Raw genomic sequence first — 16,399 nt, 5'->3', positions numbered from 1 at the left:
ATGGTTCAGAGCAGTGGTCCCCAACCTTTTCGTCTGGCGGGTACCAGATGAAGGACCATGGCGGTGGTTGAGCATCCACCTAAATGCCACCGAATTTGGGTGGCATTTCGGCAGATGCTTGACCACCGACCAGGACGCAGGTGCATATAGATGCCCCTGCGGGTGCCATGCCACCCACAGGCACCGCGTTGGGGACCCCTGGTTTAGAGGGATGAACAGAACAGGTAATCATCAAATGATCCATCCTGTTGCCCATTTCCAGCATCTGGCAAACAGAGGCTAGGGAGACTTCAGAGCATCAAGAACAGGAAGTAGCACCCTATAGTATTCATTCAAAATGCAATTAACACATTTCACCGGGGAAGAAAATTCATGGTGTTAAAATGTTGAGGTGTTTCAGTTTGTAAACTTCATCCTTTTAATTTTAAATAGTTCCTAAGACCTATGTATAAGTCATTCATGAACTGCTTGAGTACTAGTATCCTGTACTAACAAGCTCATCAGAAAATGCATGGTGCTCGGAGTTCAGTGGGCTTCTACATTGGGTTCCCTTCTCTTTACAGGACCAGAAGACTATGACTGCATCACAATTTTTCTATATTTAAATTCACTCTTTTCTTTATAGCTGAAACACAACTGAGCTCTCTCAAGAATAAGGAGAAAGAGAGCACAAAAGCTATCCATCCTTATGTTTATCTGAAAGGCATTCAGATACCACAATATCAAGAGAGAGCTACACAGAAAATAAGTGTACATGGACTATTTAAATTCAGACTCATAGAATCATAGATTATTAGGGTTGGAAGGGACCTCAAGAGATCATCTAGTCCAACCCCCTGCTCAAAGCAGGACCAATCCCCAAATAGCCCCCTCAAGGATGAACTCACAACCCTGGGTTTAGCAGGCCAATGCTCAAACCACTGAGCTATCCCTCCCCCCACTCTCCTTTAATCTAATCAAGGAAAAGCCAGCTCTCCCATAACCCACACATTCATGAAACCTCAATCAGGAAGAGGTTAGAATTCTAGCCAAAAAACTACTTGAACCCCCTTGGTTAGCCCTTCCATTCCCCCACCAAAATTAAGGAGTGTGTGTTTAAAGTTGTATTTAAAGCTTACACACACACCTTTTACATAATATCATTAATTACGGTTTTAATTAAACAGAATGATGGGAGTCATGAATTATTCTCTCCCATAAACTGTCAAACTGAAATCATAAATTAAGACAGTGGTATGGGCTAGACTTGGAGGCACTTGAAATGCAACCCAGCTCATGCTTCTGCTATCTCTGTCAGGTGGAAGTATCTGAGTGGGCTTCCCTATTCAAATGCTACATACAGATTAACAATAAATTACTGTTATTGGAGGCAGGGCAAGAAAGAAAGCAGGAAGCAGGGGAGTACTTTAAATACAATACTCAAAGAAATTACTCACTGAAGGGTGGCTCTAAGCCTTTCTCAAGAGAAGTGGGGTTGCAAAGACAGTGGTGGGCGAGTATGGATGTGATGGGATGGGATGGGACAGGATTCTGAGCCAGAGTGCAATGTTTGGCATGCTGCACAGCTGAGAAATGACAGCTGTGGGTCAGTAACTATACTGCTCTGACCTTCTGAGAAACAATTCCAGTTCAGAATAACTGGAATGGCAGTCATATAGGTTTTATAGGTTGAATTTGCTGTGAGTACAAAACCTGACTGCAATATTTCAGTCCCAGAACAAAGAGTAGCTTGGAGACACTTCCCTCTAGGGCATTTTATTTATAAAGCTGCTTTATAAGCTATTAGAAATGTCCAAAGAATACTTGCAAGTCTAATTAAAGTAATTTACTGAGGGGGAAAGACACAGCATTCTTTGATTCTGAAAATACACAAAGGTGCTTTTTTAAAAACAAAAATTTCCAGATACAGTACACCTTTCTATATATATGAAAAACATGTAAAAGTACAATTAAATAATGCCATTGGTACTTTTTAAAGATTATATGTCAGATCTTCGAAACAATCAATTCTACTTGGGAGAACACTTACATCCCACTTAAGTGCAAACTTGTTAAGCACATAACCTCAGGACATAGAAAGCCTATTATTTTAAAGAGTGTTCATTATACTAAGCTCCACAGTGTAATGATGTGTTTTAGAAACTGCTCCCTGTTGAACACGTCATGTTATCAAATGCAATTTATCTTTTGTTGTACAATTACATTTATTTCTCAAAAAAAAAGTTCATGCATTATGAGTTTACAAATACACCTCTACCTCAATATAACACTGTCCTCAGCAGCCAAAACGTCTTACTGCGTTATAGGTGAAACTGCGTTATATCGAACTTGCTTTGATCCACCTCAGTGCGCAGCCCCGCCATCTTGGAGCGCTGCTTTACTGCGTTGTATCCAAATTAGTGTTATATTGGGTCACGTTATATCGGGGTACAGGTGTATTGATCTGGGGTAAAATGTTCAAAATACCTAAGTGACTTAGGAGCCTAGGTCACATTTTCAAGAGTGACCTAGGCACTTAGCAGCCTAAATCTCACTGAAAGTCATTAGAAAGTAGGAACTTTGAAAATTTTACCCCTGAAGAATCTGGGGTGAAATCCTAGCTGCCCTGGATTTAACCCCTGGTCTCTAACAGATATGGATGGAAATGACCTCCGCTGCAGATTTTTACTGTTTATGAAACCCGGTCATAACTGTTAGATAAATATTTAACTGCTGAAATACTTTGGAAAAAACCTACGACCTAAAATCAGAATGCTTACCAATTAACTTACAATTTTTTTTTTTAAGTTTTATTTCTGCTGGTCTCCAACCAAGAATTGAACATTTACTCCAACATTTCCAAGTATCAGTTACTTTTTTCCTTGGTGTCTAATAGCAGATAAAAAAAATTTTCAGAGCCCACACTAGAGGAAACACAGTTTTATAAGTATTTACCATAGAACAACATTATTATTATGAATTATGACTGTAAACATCTCCCTCATTTCACATTAACTGCAGAATGTTTGGAAACACTTCTGAATTTTCCCTGATGCCATATTTATTAAATCCAGCACCCTAAAGCCTTATAAATTTGGTGTAATACCCTATCATGTAGAAAGAGTAAATCAGATCTCATATTAATTTCCAAGAATATAAACATCCAACTCACTTCAGTCCCTACACCAGGGATCAATAATCTTTGGCACGCAGCCAGCACATCCCTCGGCCCACGCCACTTCCCGCAGCCCCCATTAGCCTGGAACCGTGAACCTCGGCCAGTGGGAGATGCGATCGGCCGAACCTGTGGACGCTGCCAGTAAACAAATCGTCCCGGTCCACCAGCGGATTTCCCTGACAGGCCACGTGCCAAAGGTTGCCAATCCCTGCCCTACACCATCCACAGAAAAGTTACACATAGCAATACACTTAATTTTAGGGCCTGTAGTCACTTATTCATTTCAGAAAAGGCACGGAATTGAGCCGTCTTAGGAATACAAAATCACCACATAAACCTCTGGATTTCTTCACTATTTGGCCACTGAAATGTTTTGTTCAGAAATAGATGAAAGGTTATTGCATTCACAACAATATATAAAGTCAGCTCAAGAAGAAGCCTGGAAAGAGGTGGAACTGGAATATTGAGCCTATATATTAAAAATGGCAAAATGAAGTAACGAAATTCCAGTAGCTTTTGAGGAACTGTGACAGCAAACACACATACAAAATATATTAAGTTCCAGAAAATAGATTTTGATTTCAGAGAGTCGGCCAAACTCCAGCCAGCAAATATATAGGCTGGAACAAATATGTATTTCACAAGGTCATGTCTTTGGAAGACTTTTCTCCATACATAAAATGTGTAATGTCTGTTATCTCCAATCAAGTATTTATGAACATATGTAAATTTCCAGACCAGGAATATAGAGATGGCAATGAGTATGCTATATTGAACCAAGTGCTTCCGTACTGATCGAAGGAAATTTCCAATTTTATTAGGTGTCATTAGATGAGGAAAGGAAAAAAAGAGAGTAAAGGAAAAAAAGTAGAACAGTTGAGGGATGTGGAAACAGGCTTCATGACTACTCCTGTCACCAACAACTATTCCACCATTGATTACCACAAAAGAAAAGAACACAATTACTAAGAGGATGTACGGCCAGGTCAAAGTAATAAGAGTTACTAGGTTTGTAAATGACATGATGTACTCAGTAAGAAATTGTAATACTTTGATTAATTCTGAAAATGATCCCTTCATAGCTGAAATCCTTTCTTCTTTTTTCTTCTGTAATTCTGTCTTCCAAGCTTCACTTAGCTTTTGTGCAACAACACTTCCCCCACAGAAAATAGTCCATATAATATTTGTTTGACGAAACATAAAGCCACAAAACCCAAGTAGGGCTGAAGTTTTATGGTTACCATAAAGGCACATTAAATATGCAAACAGAGTAAAAAACACTGATCCTGTGTCTGTATAATAAAGGAATGTAAAAAAATAGAGGGTAGGAAACATTGCAAGGGTTAACGTAGATAAGATTCTCTGGAAACCAGACACAGTCTAGAGAGAGAGGGAGAAAAAAAAACTATCAGTAGTATTACTTCCATTAAAGGACAAACATCACAATTATTTAAAGGGTACCATTCTTTAGAATCCTCAGTATCATAAAGCAGCATCTCTTCTGAGTTGAATCAGTTTTTATTATACCAGTATGCACACTGCACTCAGTTTATTGTCAACTTTCTGCTACACTAATATGGAACATAAGACAATAAAGCATAGAAAAATATGAGAATGTAGAATATTAGAGCACTACTGGTGATTTAAAAGTAAATTCTGAAGAAAATAGGAAAATTACATTAATTTCAAATCTATCTTAGGTGTTTATATAGTGTCTGTCATGGCTTATCTAAGGCCCCTATCCTGCAACTATCTTACTTCAGTTTCCTATGACATCCAGAATACACCATTCTCTGACAGTTACCATAACTTCCGCTGAACCTGGCCATAGAGAGTCATCTAAGCCTATTTAATCTGTGGTGTGGTTTCTACAGTTCCTTTTCATTATTATTTTATAAACTAGTAAAGAAACTTTTTTTTCTTCAAAGTCCAGTTGAAAATACTAAAACAAATGTTTTCACTTATACACCAGTTACTTTATATTTATATTTCCATCTACATATATAAAATCAAAGCTATTCCAAAAGAATGAATTATTTATTAAATTAGACCCTGACCTTGTAAAGATTTATGCATGTGTTTTTTAAGAGATGATTTTATCCTGGATTGAGAATATCTACATGGAGAGATGATTTCTGAGGATAAAGGGATCCTTAATATAGCCAACAAAGGCATAAACTGATTTCAAGGCTGGAAGCTGAAGCTAGGCAAATTCAGATTAGAACTAAGGTGCAAGTTTTTAATTAGGGTAATTAACTACTGGCACAATTTACCTAGGAACGTCACTTGAAATCTTTATATCAAAATTAGATATTTTTCCAGACAGTAAGTTCTAGCTCTGTAATACTCAGACCTCCCTGGTTCAGGAGCCAAATTAGTGATTAACATTACCCAAAAGAGCCACAGTAGTGTGAATTCATTGTTTCATTTGCTATAGTACTATATATTCATATTTAAATAGTATGACAGGGGAAATATTGTGTATGTGTGCGTGTGTATATATATATAAAATTATTCTCACAGCAAAATGACTGACCAAGTATTATTATTTTATCAACTGCAATTGGTTAATAACATACATCTCTACCCCGATATAACGCTGTCCTCAGGAGTCAAAAAATCTTACTGCATTATAGGTGAAACTGATATATATCAAACTTGCTTTGATCTGCCGGAGTGTGCAGCCCCACCCACCCGGAGCACTGCTTTACCGTGTTATATCCGAATTCATGTTATATTGGGCAGCGTTATATTCGTGTAGAGGTGTACTAAAAGCATCCTGATTGGTTAATAACTTAGACTGGTTAATAATTAAATCACACAGTGTTTTAATATTATGTGCTGCAAAGAGTCAGAGAAGACACATTTAAAAAGACACTTGTGGCTCACAAGCCTCAATCTGAGAATCACTAGTCTAGCTCAACCCCAAATTGTGAGCTTGATGAAGGAATTACTTGGTGAAGTTTTAAGGCCTGTGTAATGCAGGTCAGACTAGATTATCATAATGGTCCCTTTCAGACCATAAAAATCTATTAATATTAACTTTATAAATACAGTAGTCCCATTAACTTGAATAGGACTATTCAAATATGTAAAGTTGAACACAAGTGTAAATCTTTACAGGATCAAGCTCTAAGGGAGGGGAAAAAACCTGTTTTTAGAGAAAAAGGAAGGAGCCAGTAAAATAATCTAAATGATATAAATATTTGTTGAATAAAACTGAAGAGATCTGAACTCCTCATACAGTAAGAGAATAGCTTAGCGTCTCAACAAAAAACTATATGTATTACTGTATGTAATTCTAATGGATTCGGAGTGTACCTTGTTTTTATGATGTATCTTGCACAAAAGCAAATACAGTAAGTAGAAGTTCCCAACACTGAAAAGGAGGTTAATAAATCGGAGCATTCCTGTAGAGCACACTACACTTCCAGACCATCCAAAGAGCCAAACTGCAGGTTTCACTACTCCAACAGACATCAAGTATAAGCCAGGCAGTGTAGTGATCATGGGGTCCCACTTAAAAAACAAAACAAAAAACAGGGGATTAAAGGATTAGGAAAACCCAAAGATGCATCACAGAAACAATTAAAAACAATAATAGGTTGATAAGCAGTTCTATCTTACACTCCAGCTCATTAATTTTCCATTAAGTTATTGGTCATCTTTATCGTCAATATCAGTCAGATCAGTAAACAAAAACAGTCTCACTCTACTTTCAATCACAAAAAAAAGTTTTAATTTTTTTTAGGATTCTATGGATTTTGGTTTATAAATCATTTTTGTCTGGAAGAGCTAAAGACAATATGAAAAGGAAAAGGAATTGCATCGGTGCCCTTTTTTTGCTTCTTTATGCTATATACAAATGTTTCCCCTCTCCACCCCCATCCATAAAAAAGATTATTTTTCTGCCTTTTTTTTTTTAACTAGACATTTAGGTTTCCCTACCCTAATAGTTTTCTTTAAAACTATTAGGAAAACCAACCAACAAACCAGAGGACTATGTCATCAAGTGCACCAAGCAAGTGAAACTTGACTGCAAGTAGAAACCAGACACCTATTCAGACTGTTTAAAATCTTAGTTTTTGTTAATATAGGTAAGTGGTAGATGCCTAGTTGCTTTGGAGATTGACTGGATAGATTTTCTAAGTGGAATAACCCTGCAATCCTGGCAGAAGGTGGACTAAATGGTTTCCATTTTGTTTTCTTTTTTTCCCCATTCCCTCCACCTTTGTCCTTTATTTCTCTTTGTCAATGATATCTAGGGTAAATTTATTCTCTTTAGTTTTTACTTTCTTTTTTCCCCCTCCATTTTTTTCCTACCCCTCTGTAACCCCTGAGAACAATTCCCATCTATTTCCCCAGCTTATCCAAACTCAGGGCATCCAAACTCAGGCATTCTTGGTATTGCTGATATATCTTAAGTAAAAATAACAAGCATGAAAAAATCCTTAATTTAAAAAAGAATTCCAAGCCTTCTTTATATATCATAAACAAAAAAGGGCCCAAGCAATATTTTCCTTCTTTGTGGTCACCCTTAAATGAAACATAAGTACTGTGCATGCATTCCTCAAACTATTGTTATTAACAAGCACTTATTATCTGAGAAATATAATTTCTTTCTGTGGCATATAGAATAAATACACAGGTAGCCCCCCTAGAACGGGTATATATAGCAGCACAGACAGTAAGACACAGCTTAGGCAAGCAAAGACACACCTGAACGGTGTTAGTAAATACCCAAGTACATATCCTGCATGGCTCTCTACTTGCCCAAGCCATGCATCACTGCTGCTGGAGCCTCTCCCGGCCACAGGAAAAGACTCTCCCAACAGGGAAAGGTTCTGGCAGTGGGGGAGGCAGTGAGGAAAGAACCCAGCAGCTCCATGCTGTTGAAGTGAGAGATTTCAGGAGCATGGAGTGAGAGATCTCCTCCAGCTTCACATTGCTAGCGTCTTTCCCTGCAGCTAGGAAGGACTCTAGCAGGGAGGAGGCAGCAGGGAAAGCCTATTTTTCCTATTGCATCCTCCCCACCAGAGTCTTTCCTCATCACAGTGAACCGCTGCAGCAGGGGCGAGCTGCGGAAGCCTTTTCCTGCCAATGCCACCAGAGCCTTTTACTGATATGAATAGCTATATACACCATACTGTGGGTGAAGCCTGCTTTCCACTGTGCCCTGTAGCTGAATACACCCTACACCCCCTGTCTATGGTGCTTAGTGTGTAGACATAGCCAAAGACAGCTCCACCGCTCCCATCCAAAAAGACCAATGACTGACACCAAAAAACAAAGAGGTATCCAGGGGTGCTGGAACAATTTGTATAGTAGGGGTGCTGAGAGTCCTTGCATCAAACAGTAATATAAATCCTGTATATGATGGAAACCACTGCAAGCCAGGGGGTGCTGCAGCATCCCCAGCACCTATGGAGGTACCATAACGCATTGTGTTATACCATGCCAGGATGGCAACAGAGAAACTACAGGAGCAGAGTGCTCTGAGCGTTGTCATTCCCTTCACTTGAGTGTAACTGGGGAGGGAGAGCCGATAAGGAACTGGGCACCTGGAGAGCCTGCCTGGAGCTGGGGCGTCCAGGCCTTGCAGCCGGGCACCCGTGAGAGCCCCAACTCCCAGGCCTGTCTGAGCGCTAGGCCCCCAGCCGCACAGCCGGCATCATGGCGGGGCGGGGCTGCGTTGCCACAGACGTTCGTAGAACTGGAAACACTCGCGCTTGGGCGGCGTTTGCCCCCAGACAAACCGATCGCACCGCAAGCTGCGTGGGGAAGGCACGACGGCGCCCCGTGCCGCTGCTGGAAGGGCTGCAGGGATCCGGCCAGCCGCGGGGGGAGCTGGGGCCCGCTTAGCGGGGCAGGCGGCGCCCTGGGTAGGGGTGACACAAAGCCGGGGCTGGCCCCGGCGGGGGTGGATGTGGCGGTGCTGGGAGAAGAGGGCCCGGGCCGGGCCTCCCAGACCCCGGGGCGGGGTAGAGCGCGGGGCGGGGCCGGGCCGCTGGGGAGCCCCGTACGCACCTGCTGGAAGAGGCCCTCGCAGTAGGCCTGCGCCTGCGGGACGTGGAAGGCCTCGTCCATGTAGGGCGCGCGCTGCTCGCGGTTCAGCGCCGAGAAGAGCAGGCACGAGAGCAGGAAGGCGCCGCTGATGGCGGCGGAGAAGCCATAGGCCTCGGAGCGCTCCATGGCGCGGGACGGAGCGGGCCGAGCCGGAGCTCGGGGCGGGGGGCGAGCCTGGCTTTCCGGGGGAGGGAGCGATTGCCCGCAGCACGCGGAGGAGGGAGCGGCTGAGCCGGGTGCGGAGAGCGGGGGGAGCGGTGCCCACGCGGGCTGGCTGCTGAAACTCCCCCTGCTCTGAGCAGCCCCTTGGGGAGCGCCCCGCGGTGGCCGATGCCTCAGGCAGGTGCCTGCTGGAGGGGGCTGGGTCCTGCGCAGGACTGAGTGTCCCTCCGTGTCCCATGATGGGAGGCGCTCGGGGTGAACTGTGACAGGAGCTGTACGACATAAAGGTTTTCTCTTTGTTCCTGCCAGAGCATTGCAGAGCCACCTCGGCTCAGACACGCCTTCAACCTCCGGCGGCCTGGAGCTCTGGGGTTTTTTGGGGTAAGAAAAAATTCAATTTCTAAAGTTAATTTTTAACTTTTTGTCAGAGTAAAAATAACAAATGGAACATTTTACAGATCTTTTTACAATGTATTAACTTTTGCATAATGATCGTATTTACTTATTTTATTAAAGAAGAGAGGAAAGGAGGAAAGAAAGCATATGTAAAACTGAATCAGACCATAGTCACCAAAGGCCTCTCTTACAAGGTCCCAGAGTGCCTTCAACTCCCATTTAGGAGAAGAGCAGGGTAGCGCCTTGTTAAGATCTTAGAGGACTGGGACCTTCCAGTGGATAAATGACTGGTCATGTACTGCTGCCTGGGCTTCCTTCTTGTTTCCATCTGCAAAACTTTCATCTCCCAACTTTCTTAATACTATCTTTTTCCATATCAACTACTGAGATGTCATCTGATTGTGAATGGCTGGGGAAGTGATTTGCACAATCCTGAATAGGAGAGGTGATGGTCCATGAGACAATTTTTGTATTAAAATGTGGTCCATACTAAGAAAATATTTGAAAATTCCTGTCTTAACACACAGGAGTGGTTATTTTATGCAATGTTTTTTGTAGCTGTATTGATCCCAGGATGATAGAGAGGCCAGGTTGGTGAAGTAACTTCTTTTATTGGTGAGTGAGACAAGCTTTTTACCTTACACAGAATTCTTCTTCAGCTCTGGGAATCTTAATCAGATTGTCACAGCTAAATACAAGGTGAAATAGATTTTTTTTAGCACAGTGGTTTTCAGCCTGTGGTCCATGAACCCCTGGGAGTCTGCAGACTGTATCTAAGGGGTCCGCAAAAGGTTGTCCATAGAACAGTGGTTTTCAACCTGTGGTCTGCGGACCCACCTGGGTCCGCAGACTATGCCTAAGATTTTCAAAGGGGTCCACCCCTCCATTCAACATTTTGTAGGGTTCCGCAAATGAAAAAATGTTGAAAACCACTGGTTTAGTATAAGTAGTAAACACACATTTCAAGGAACCATTCAAGGTGAAGTGACCCATATTTTATGGTATTTGCCACTTAAGCTTCATTAAGAAATATTATTCTGAAAGAAACAGTTATCTTAAATATTATGAATCCTGTGCATTAATTATGTTTATAAATACTCTAGGTTTGGCTATTTTATACTGGTTCAAGGCAAACTCACTCTTTTGTTACAAGATGCAGCATTTCACACATCAACTGGAACTATTTCCTGACTGTAGTGTGACTCTTGTTTTGTTTAATGATGTCAAAAATTCTGTTGCTCTAAGAAAAAAAGCAATGGAAGGATCTATTGAAGGAGCATTAATAAATCCTGCAATGGTAAGCAAATCACCAAATAATTTCACATTGTAACTGTTTCTATTGTATTGCAGTTTTGTAAGCTATAATTCCTCCTCTGTTAAGAACTGTATACAAAACTCGATATGTTTGTATTCCTGCAAGCTTCTGCACATAGTTAGACTTCTGTGGCTATCCACAGCCCCATGGACTTCACTTGGACTTCATGCAAGTGTAAGGGTCCACCTATGCAGATCTGATTGTAGGATTGGGCTTTGAGTTTACAGCCTTCTGTCTTTGATTCACTTCACCTCCTAGAAGATGTAGCTATTTGAATGATTTACTTCCATCTGTCAAAGTAAATGCTAATCATTTAAAGATTTAGTTCCAGAAATAGTTTGAATAGTCTTCATGTCCTTATATCGAACATCTGGAGCCTTTGTTCTTCTTTCACTCCATAACTATTTTCAGAACTTGCCATTACCTTTTGTTAAAAATAGCAAAGCAATGGTTATTGGAGAGAAAAAGAACTTTATTAAACAACCTTGACCCATTAGATTGCTGGATTTGATTCCTTTAAATTCTTTTATTTGTTTAGTTTAATCAGTGATGTTATTCATTGATCACTAAGGGACACAGTCAGTCATCCTAACAGGTTGCGTACTACCTGTCTCATTGAGTAGTCCCATTGACTTCAGTCGGACAATTCACAGAATAATCTATTGCTCAATGTGAGGATGGCAGATTTTAGGACAGTAAAATAGAAGTAACTGAGAGAAATTTAACATTATTAAGATGATATGATTTTTACCGGGGGGGGGGGGGAACTAATTCTTTATATTTTTAATCTTTTCCTATTCTGTTCTGCAGATTGTTGATCCGTTTCAGATTCTTGTGGCAACAAACAAAGCCGTTCACCTGCACAGGATTGGTAAAATGAAGACTAGAACTCTTAATGCAGAAATTATTTTCAATCTTTCCCCAAACAACAATGTAAGATTCTTTGCTGAGCAAATGTCTCTGTTGCCAGATGAGCTTTCCAAAATCCACCCAGCCAAGCTGTAAATATTCATTCAATGAATACTATACTTGTCTCAAGCGCCTCATTCTGTGAGATACTGAGCTCCTCTCTTAGATAGCTACAATGGTTAAACTTCCCTGGTCATATTTCAGTGCATACTTATCAGCTCTCAGTGCTATGACCTCTCCTCTAGTTCATCCCTGAGAATCCAGGAATACTTCTGATTGACCAATTTTCTCTTTTTGTGGACTGCAGGAATTAGTAGCCCTGACAGCCTGTCATCATTTTTTTAAATTCCAAAAACTAGGTTACCTATAACTGCCACCAAATCCTGGCCCAAACTGTCAGAAATATGTTGACTTGACAGAACTCAAGTTAGCATTAAACTACTGATGAGTGTCTTCAGCAAAAGGCAAAGGTAACCAGTGTCTGTCAGTATTTGAAATCAGCTTGAGGTCTTAAAGACTTATTTTAATGTAAAAATTATTAAAATGTCTTTTATATGAGGTGTTTGATTTATCAAAGTAAGTACATATTTTATTAATGTAGCATCCTAGCAGTTAGCTATAACTGTCAACCAAATAGGTTCAGATTTTTTAAATTACCACAATACAAAGAACAAAAAATACAATTTTGGCTTTTGTCATTCAATTTACACTTTTAAAACACTGTGTAAAACAATATACAAGGATAAAATTAATGATCAATTGATCCATTTTGTCCATAGCAAAAATTAATGTTATACAATTCTTTATTTTTGCCACCAACGAAGCAAATATGACAACTGTCCAGATAACCAAAATATTATAATTGCATAACAAGTATTCTAATTTTTGAATCAATAAGACAAAGGACTTCTGAGCCAAAATTGGAAAAACTTTTATTTCTCTGATGACAGTAAATGCTCCAAAATAATAAGTAATGTGGCAAATCTTCAGCGTGGCTAGACCTACGTGAGCATAAACAATTGTGCATCTCAGTGCGAGCTCACTTCCTTTTTAAGAAAGCCCTCTTTGTTTGAAAATTGTGTTTCTAATCAGCTTATTATTAAGATTTCCACGTATTTCTCTATTATACCCTAAGTTCCAGAAAACTCCAGGAATGCAAAAATTAGTGGACTTGCAAAAGCAAGGGCAATTTTAAAGTTTTAGACTTATTAAGGTGTTCCTCCAGAATGTAAATTCACATTCTGAATGCATAATCAGTCATTAATATAGAGGCATTGTGCTTTTGGTTGAGATAAAGCATTCACTCACCTCTGCCGTAAGTAAAAAGAGTTGGGACAGAATTAGGAAGACCAAACATTTTCCTCAAAAATATATTTTGCACTATCTCTAGTGACCTCAGAACAATTTTCTAGTCCCAAATTTCTGTACCACTGAATATTTGAGCACAAATGTTGCCCTAAACACTCTGTGCACTGAAGCAATTAAATTATCTCCATACATATGAAAAAAATAAAGAACTGCTTGTATAGACTTTTAAGGCGTGCTCCTTAACCTTCTGTATATGCTTATCCTATTCACCACTGCATGTAAAAAAAAAAATGCCCAGATAAGAAAAGGACTTGAGTTGTTCAATACAGTGGTCATTGTCCATTTATGCAACTTTGGTCTGTGGCCAAAGGTAATTTCTTTAGTTTTCTGATCATTTATGGACATACTCTCCTGTTGACGACAAAAAAAAAAAAAAACCCTAAAATTTCTTACCTTTGTGTCTAAAGTGTTTGTTATTTAGGACTTCAAAACTATGACTTACCAAAGTAAAAATTGGGTCTATATTCTCTGCTGCTATAAACTGGCACTGCTCCACAGATGTGGAACTATGCCAGTTTACACAATTGGAAAATTTAGCAAAATGACTGAAAAGATTATACTGGTCACTGGCTTCCAGGTAATAAGAAAATGACCAATACAATTTCAATATTTCTCATTTTATCTTAGATTTCAGATGCATTGAAAAAGTTTGGTATTTCAGACAATGATTCTGCAGTGCTCATTGTTCTAATTGAAGATAAAGAAAAAACTGTAAATCTGGAAAGCATAATATCTCAAGTGGAAGGCCAGCAGGTTTCTCTAGCAGAACTCCACAAAATAACAGACATAGCCAAAGTTAAAAAGGTTTGTAAAGGCTTGTTTTAGGAATATGTGAAATATGACCGGGGCTGGGATATTTTACTTAACTAGCTCATTAAATCCAAATTGGCTTCTAAAGATTCCCAAATCTGTAGTGAGAGTACTCATTACTTTTCTTTAACCTTGTAGGGTTTTGTGTAAGTGATTGGAAACTTTTATTTTAAGTAGAAATGGAGTATTTGTTTGCTGCTTCTTCTGTTTTCTATTCAGGGAATTTCATTTTTCAATTGATGTTGATCCAGCAGCATCCAAAACTGTAACTGGCTTCAGTGGGAGTTTTGGATACACAAGGAATGCTAGGTTGAGTCCTTTTGAGGTTTCTCACAACAGCAGGTTTGCACCTTCTGTTTTTCTCTAGGGAAGATGCATGGAATTAAAAATAAGGCCCAAATACTGCAAAGATTTACAATTTCTTTAAGCATGTGAATAATCCAACTGGAGGGCCCTAAAATAATAGTATTGAGTTGACAGACTGCTGGCAGTTGCTTTAGAAATAAAAAGATTTTGCAGTAATGTCATAGCCTTTATTTTAAGGCCTTGCTCCTTTTTTGATGTTATAGACTTCTGGAAACCAAAACAGGAGTCTGGTTAATTGTGCTAGAAAATAAAATAGATGTTTGGTGCCTGAAATTCTTCATATTATATTAAATCTATTTAAAGTAATGGTTGCAAACCCGTTTTCATATTTAAACATGACCAGCAAAGGACCTTTTAAAAACTCTGTTTGTGCCCTTTTTTCTTTTTTATAATATGTAAAGAAGGCTTGGGCTATTTTTTTAATCTCCTTTTTTTTAACCTTTAGAAATATCAAGACTGTCAAGTCCAGTATTCCTTGCTTTTGGTGGAGAAACTTTAATAAATCTTTGAGATATGTGTTGGGAGCCCTCTCACTTAAATGAAGGGCAAAGGTGTCAAATATTTGAGACAGAGATCGTGTACGGAATCCTGGTCCCATTGAAGACAATAGGAGTTTTGCTAGGTGAAGATTTCAGTCCCAGTTTCCATAATGCTCATTATGTTAATAAAGTTAATTAGATGCCAACCAAAAAAAACAGAGTGCTCTTAAGAGCAGGCTAAAAGTCCCATTCCCTCCATTTCTCACCTTTCACTCTCTTGCCTCCTGTGTTGTAAAAATTTGTCTAGTTCCTCAATCTCCATTAAGTCTAGCATGAAAGACAAGATCTACATTTCTAATGTAAAAAAAAAAAGGAAAAAAATCTTCAAAAATACTTCAATATCTTCTTTATAAAGAAATGTGTTTTGTTGGGTGTTTTTTTTTTGGGGGGGGGGGTTAAGAAAAAGGGTACATGCACAATTTTTTTCTTTTCTGTAAAACCTTTACATGTTTTTTATTTCCACAGATGTACAGACTTACTCCACAGGAAGAAAAAATTGGCACATTACTTGATGGCATCATTTGCAGAATGTCAACAAAAGATATTGCATGAAAACATTCAAATAAAAGAAAAAATCCACTTTAAAGCTACAGGAACAACTATTGCAACCATTCGTATTAGTTTTGGACTTTTTCGCAATACTAAAATACTTTGCACTCCTCTATTTTATTTTGCTTGGAAGAGTAAGAAGAGTCACTAAAACATTCTGTGAAAGAAACTGACAGGACATAAACCACTAAAGGAACACTGAAGCAATATTTAATCTTAAGCTTCATTCAACTTCAGAAATGCGTCACATAGTGCAGTACTGAGCAGAGTTTGAATTCTCACAACTTGTACAGATTCTACCCATTGTTTTATTTACAAATATTTTTTAAAATAATTTTTCCCAATATCTTTTAACTGGTCATAAACATAAGGTTTCAAAATCTTTTACTACTTACCTTTGTTGTAAAGTGCTTTAAGATAATCAGATATGCCACTAACAGTGCAAACTATTTTTATTATCCCTAATGCCTGCAATGACTTGGTTTGCATGAGCATGGAGAATAAAGGATACAGAGACATTTTTAGCTGCTTAGTGTTTATGTATGTATCATGCTCGTCTAACCATCATGCACTAGGAGCGCATATACAAACTGCCTCTTGTGATTTCCTAACACTCACAAGTGTATGTCAAAAACACATAGAAAATAGGTCCCTGGCCTAAGGAGCTTACAATCCAAATGAGAGATTTGACAGATGAGGATAACATGTACACTATGGAAGCAGGAGAGGTGAGGAAGGAAGCTGGTCATGGAGATGTATTTA

At 39.2% G+C, this 16,399-nt stretch overlaps 2 protein-coding genes across 14 annotated transcripts; one reads left to right on the top strand and one right to left on the bottom strand.

Moving 5' to 3' along the window:
* Positions 1–2,417: 2,417 nt before the first annotated feature.
* LOC120391712 (dol-P-Glc:Glc(2)Man(9)GlcNAc(2)-PP-Dol alpha-1,2-glucosyltransferase-like) lies at positions 2,418–9,377 on the bottom strand. 5 transcript variants are annotated; one of them, XM_039515721.1, is made up of 3 exons: positions 9,185–9,377; positions 6,479–6,676; positions 2,418–4,537 (listed from the first exon to the last, which is right to left on the bottom strand). In XM_039515721.1, the coding sequence occupies exons 1-3, from the start codon at positions 9,347–9,349 to the stop codon at positions 3,482–3,484; spliced, it is 1,419 nt and encodes a 472-aa protein (XP_039371655.1). In that variant the 5' UTR covers positions 9,350–9,377; the 3' UTR covers positions 2,418–3,481. The 5 variants fall into 5 exon arrangements, with proteins under 5 accessions (XP_039371655.1, XP_039371686.1, XP_039371676.1 ...); XM_039515752.1 differs by lacking the exon at positions 9,185–9,377 and adding an exon at positions 8,719–8,825; XM_039515742.1 differs by lacking the exon at positions 9,185–9,377 and adding an exon at positions 8,611–8,780.
* Positions 8,901–16,161, top strand: TPRKB (TP53RK binding protein). 9 transcript variants are annotated; one of them, XM_039515782.1, is made up of 7 exons: positions 8,901–9,039; positions 9,695–9,766; positions 10,340–10,396; positions 10,885–11,078; positions 11,907–12,029; positions 14,001–14,177; positions 15,554–16,158. In XM_039515782.1, exons 4-7 carry the CDS (start codon positions 10,935–10,937, stop codon positions 15,638–15,640), a joined length of 531 nt encoding a protein of 176 aa, XP_039371716.1. In that variant the 5' UTR covers positions 8,901–9,039; positions 9,695–9,766; positions 10,340–10,396; positions 10,885–10,934; the 3' UTR covers positions 15,641–16,158. The 9 variants fall into 9 exon arrangements, with proteins under 9 accessions (XP_039371716.1, XP_039371755.1, XP_039371726.1 ...); XM_039515786.1 differs by lacking the exon at positions 8,901–9,039 and adding an exon at positions 9,181–9,244 and having other exon boundaries at positions 15,554–16,161; XM_039515821.1 differs by lacking the exon at positions 10,340–10,396 and having other exon boundaries at positions 8,907–9,039; positions 10,935–11,078.
* The last annotated feature ends 238 nt before the right edge of the window (positions 16,162–16,399 follow it).

This window comes from Mauremys reevesii, linkage group 1, assembly GCF_016161935.1.
Source record: "Mauremys reevesii isolate NIE-2019 linkage group 1, ASM1616193v1, whole genome shotgun sequence".
Taxonomy (NCBI): Eukaryota; Metazoa; Chordata; order Testudines; family Geoemydidae; genus Mauremys; species Mauremys reevesii.
The sequence above is the reverse complement of the archived record's forward strand: the minus strand, read 5'-3'. Positions and strand labels throughout refer to the sequence as shown.

What these genes read in the sequence shown, in the direction of transcription:
- LOC120391712 (XM_039515721.1), bottom strand. Translation starts at nt 9,349, where the DNA reads ATGGAGCGCTCCGAGGCCTATGGCTTCTCCGCCGCCATCAGCGGCGCC. An exon ending in GCGAGGGCCTCTTCCAGCAG is followed by an intron (nt 6,677 to 9,184) that starts GTGCGTACGGGG and finishes TTGTTTTTTAAG; the next exon opens with TGGGACCCCATGATCACTAC. An exon ending in AGATACATCATAAAAACAAG is followed by an intron (nt 4,538 to 6,478) that starts GTACACTCCGAA and finishes CTCTCTCTCTAG; the next exon opens with ACTGTGTCTGGTTTCCAGAG.
- TPRKB (XM_039515765.1), top strand. An exon ending in GAGCTCTGGGGTTTTTTGGG is followed by an intron (nt 9,767 to 10,934) that starts GTAAGAAAAAAT and finishes TTTTGTTACAAG; the next exon opens with ATGCAGCATTTCACACATCA. An exon ending in ACATAGCCAAAGTTAAAAAG is followed by an intron (nt 14,178 to 15,553) that starts GTTTGTAAAGGC and finishes TTATTTCCACAG; the next exon opens with ATGTACAGACTTACTCCACA.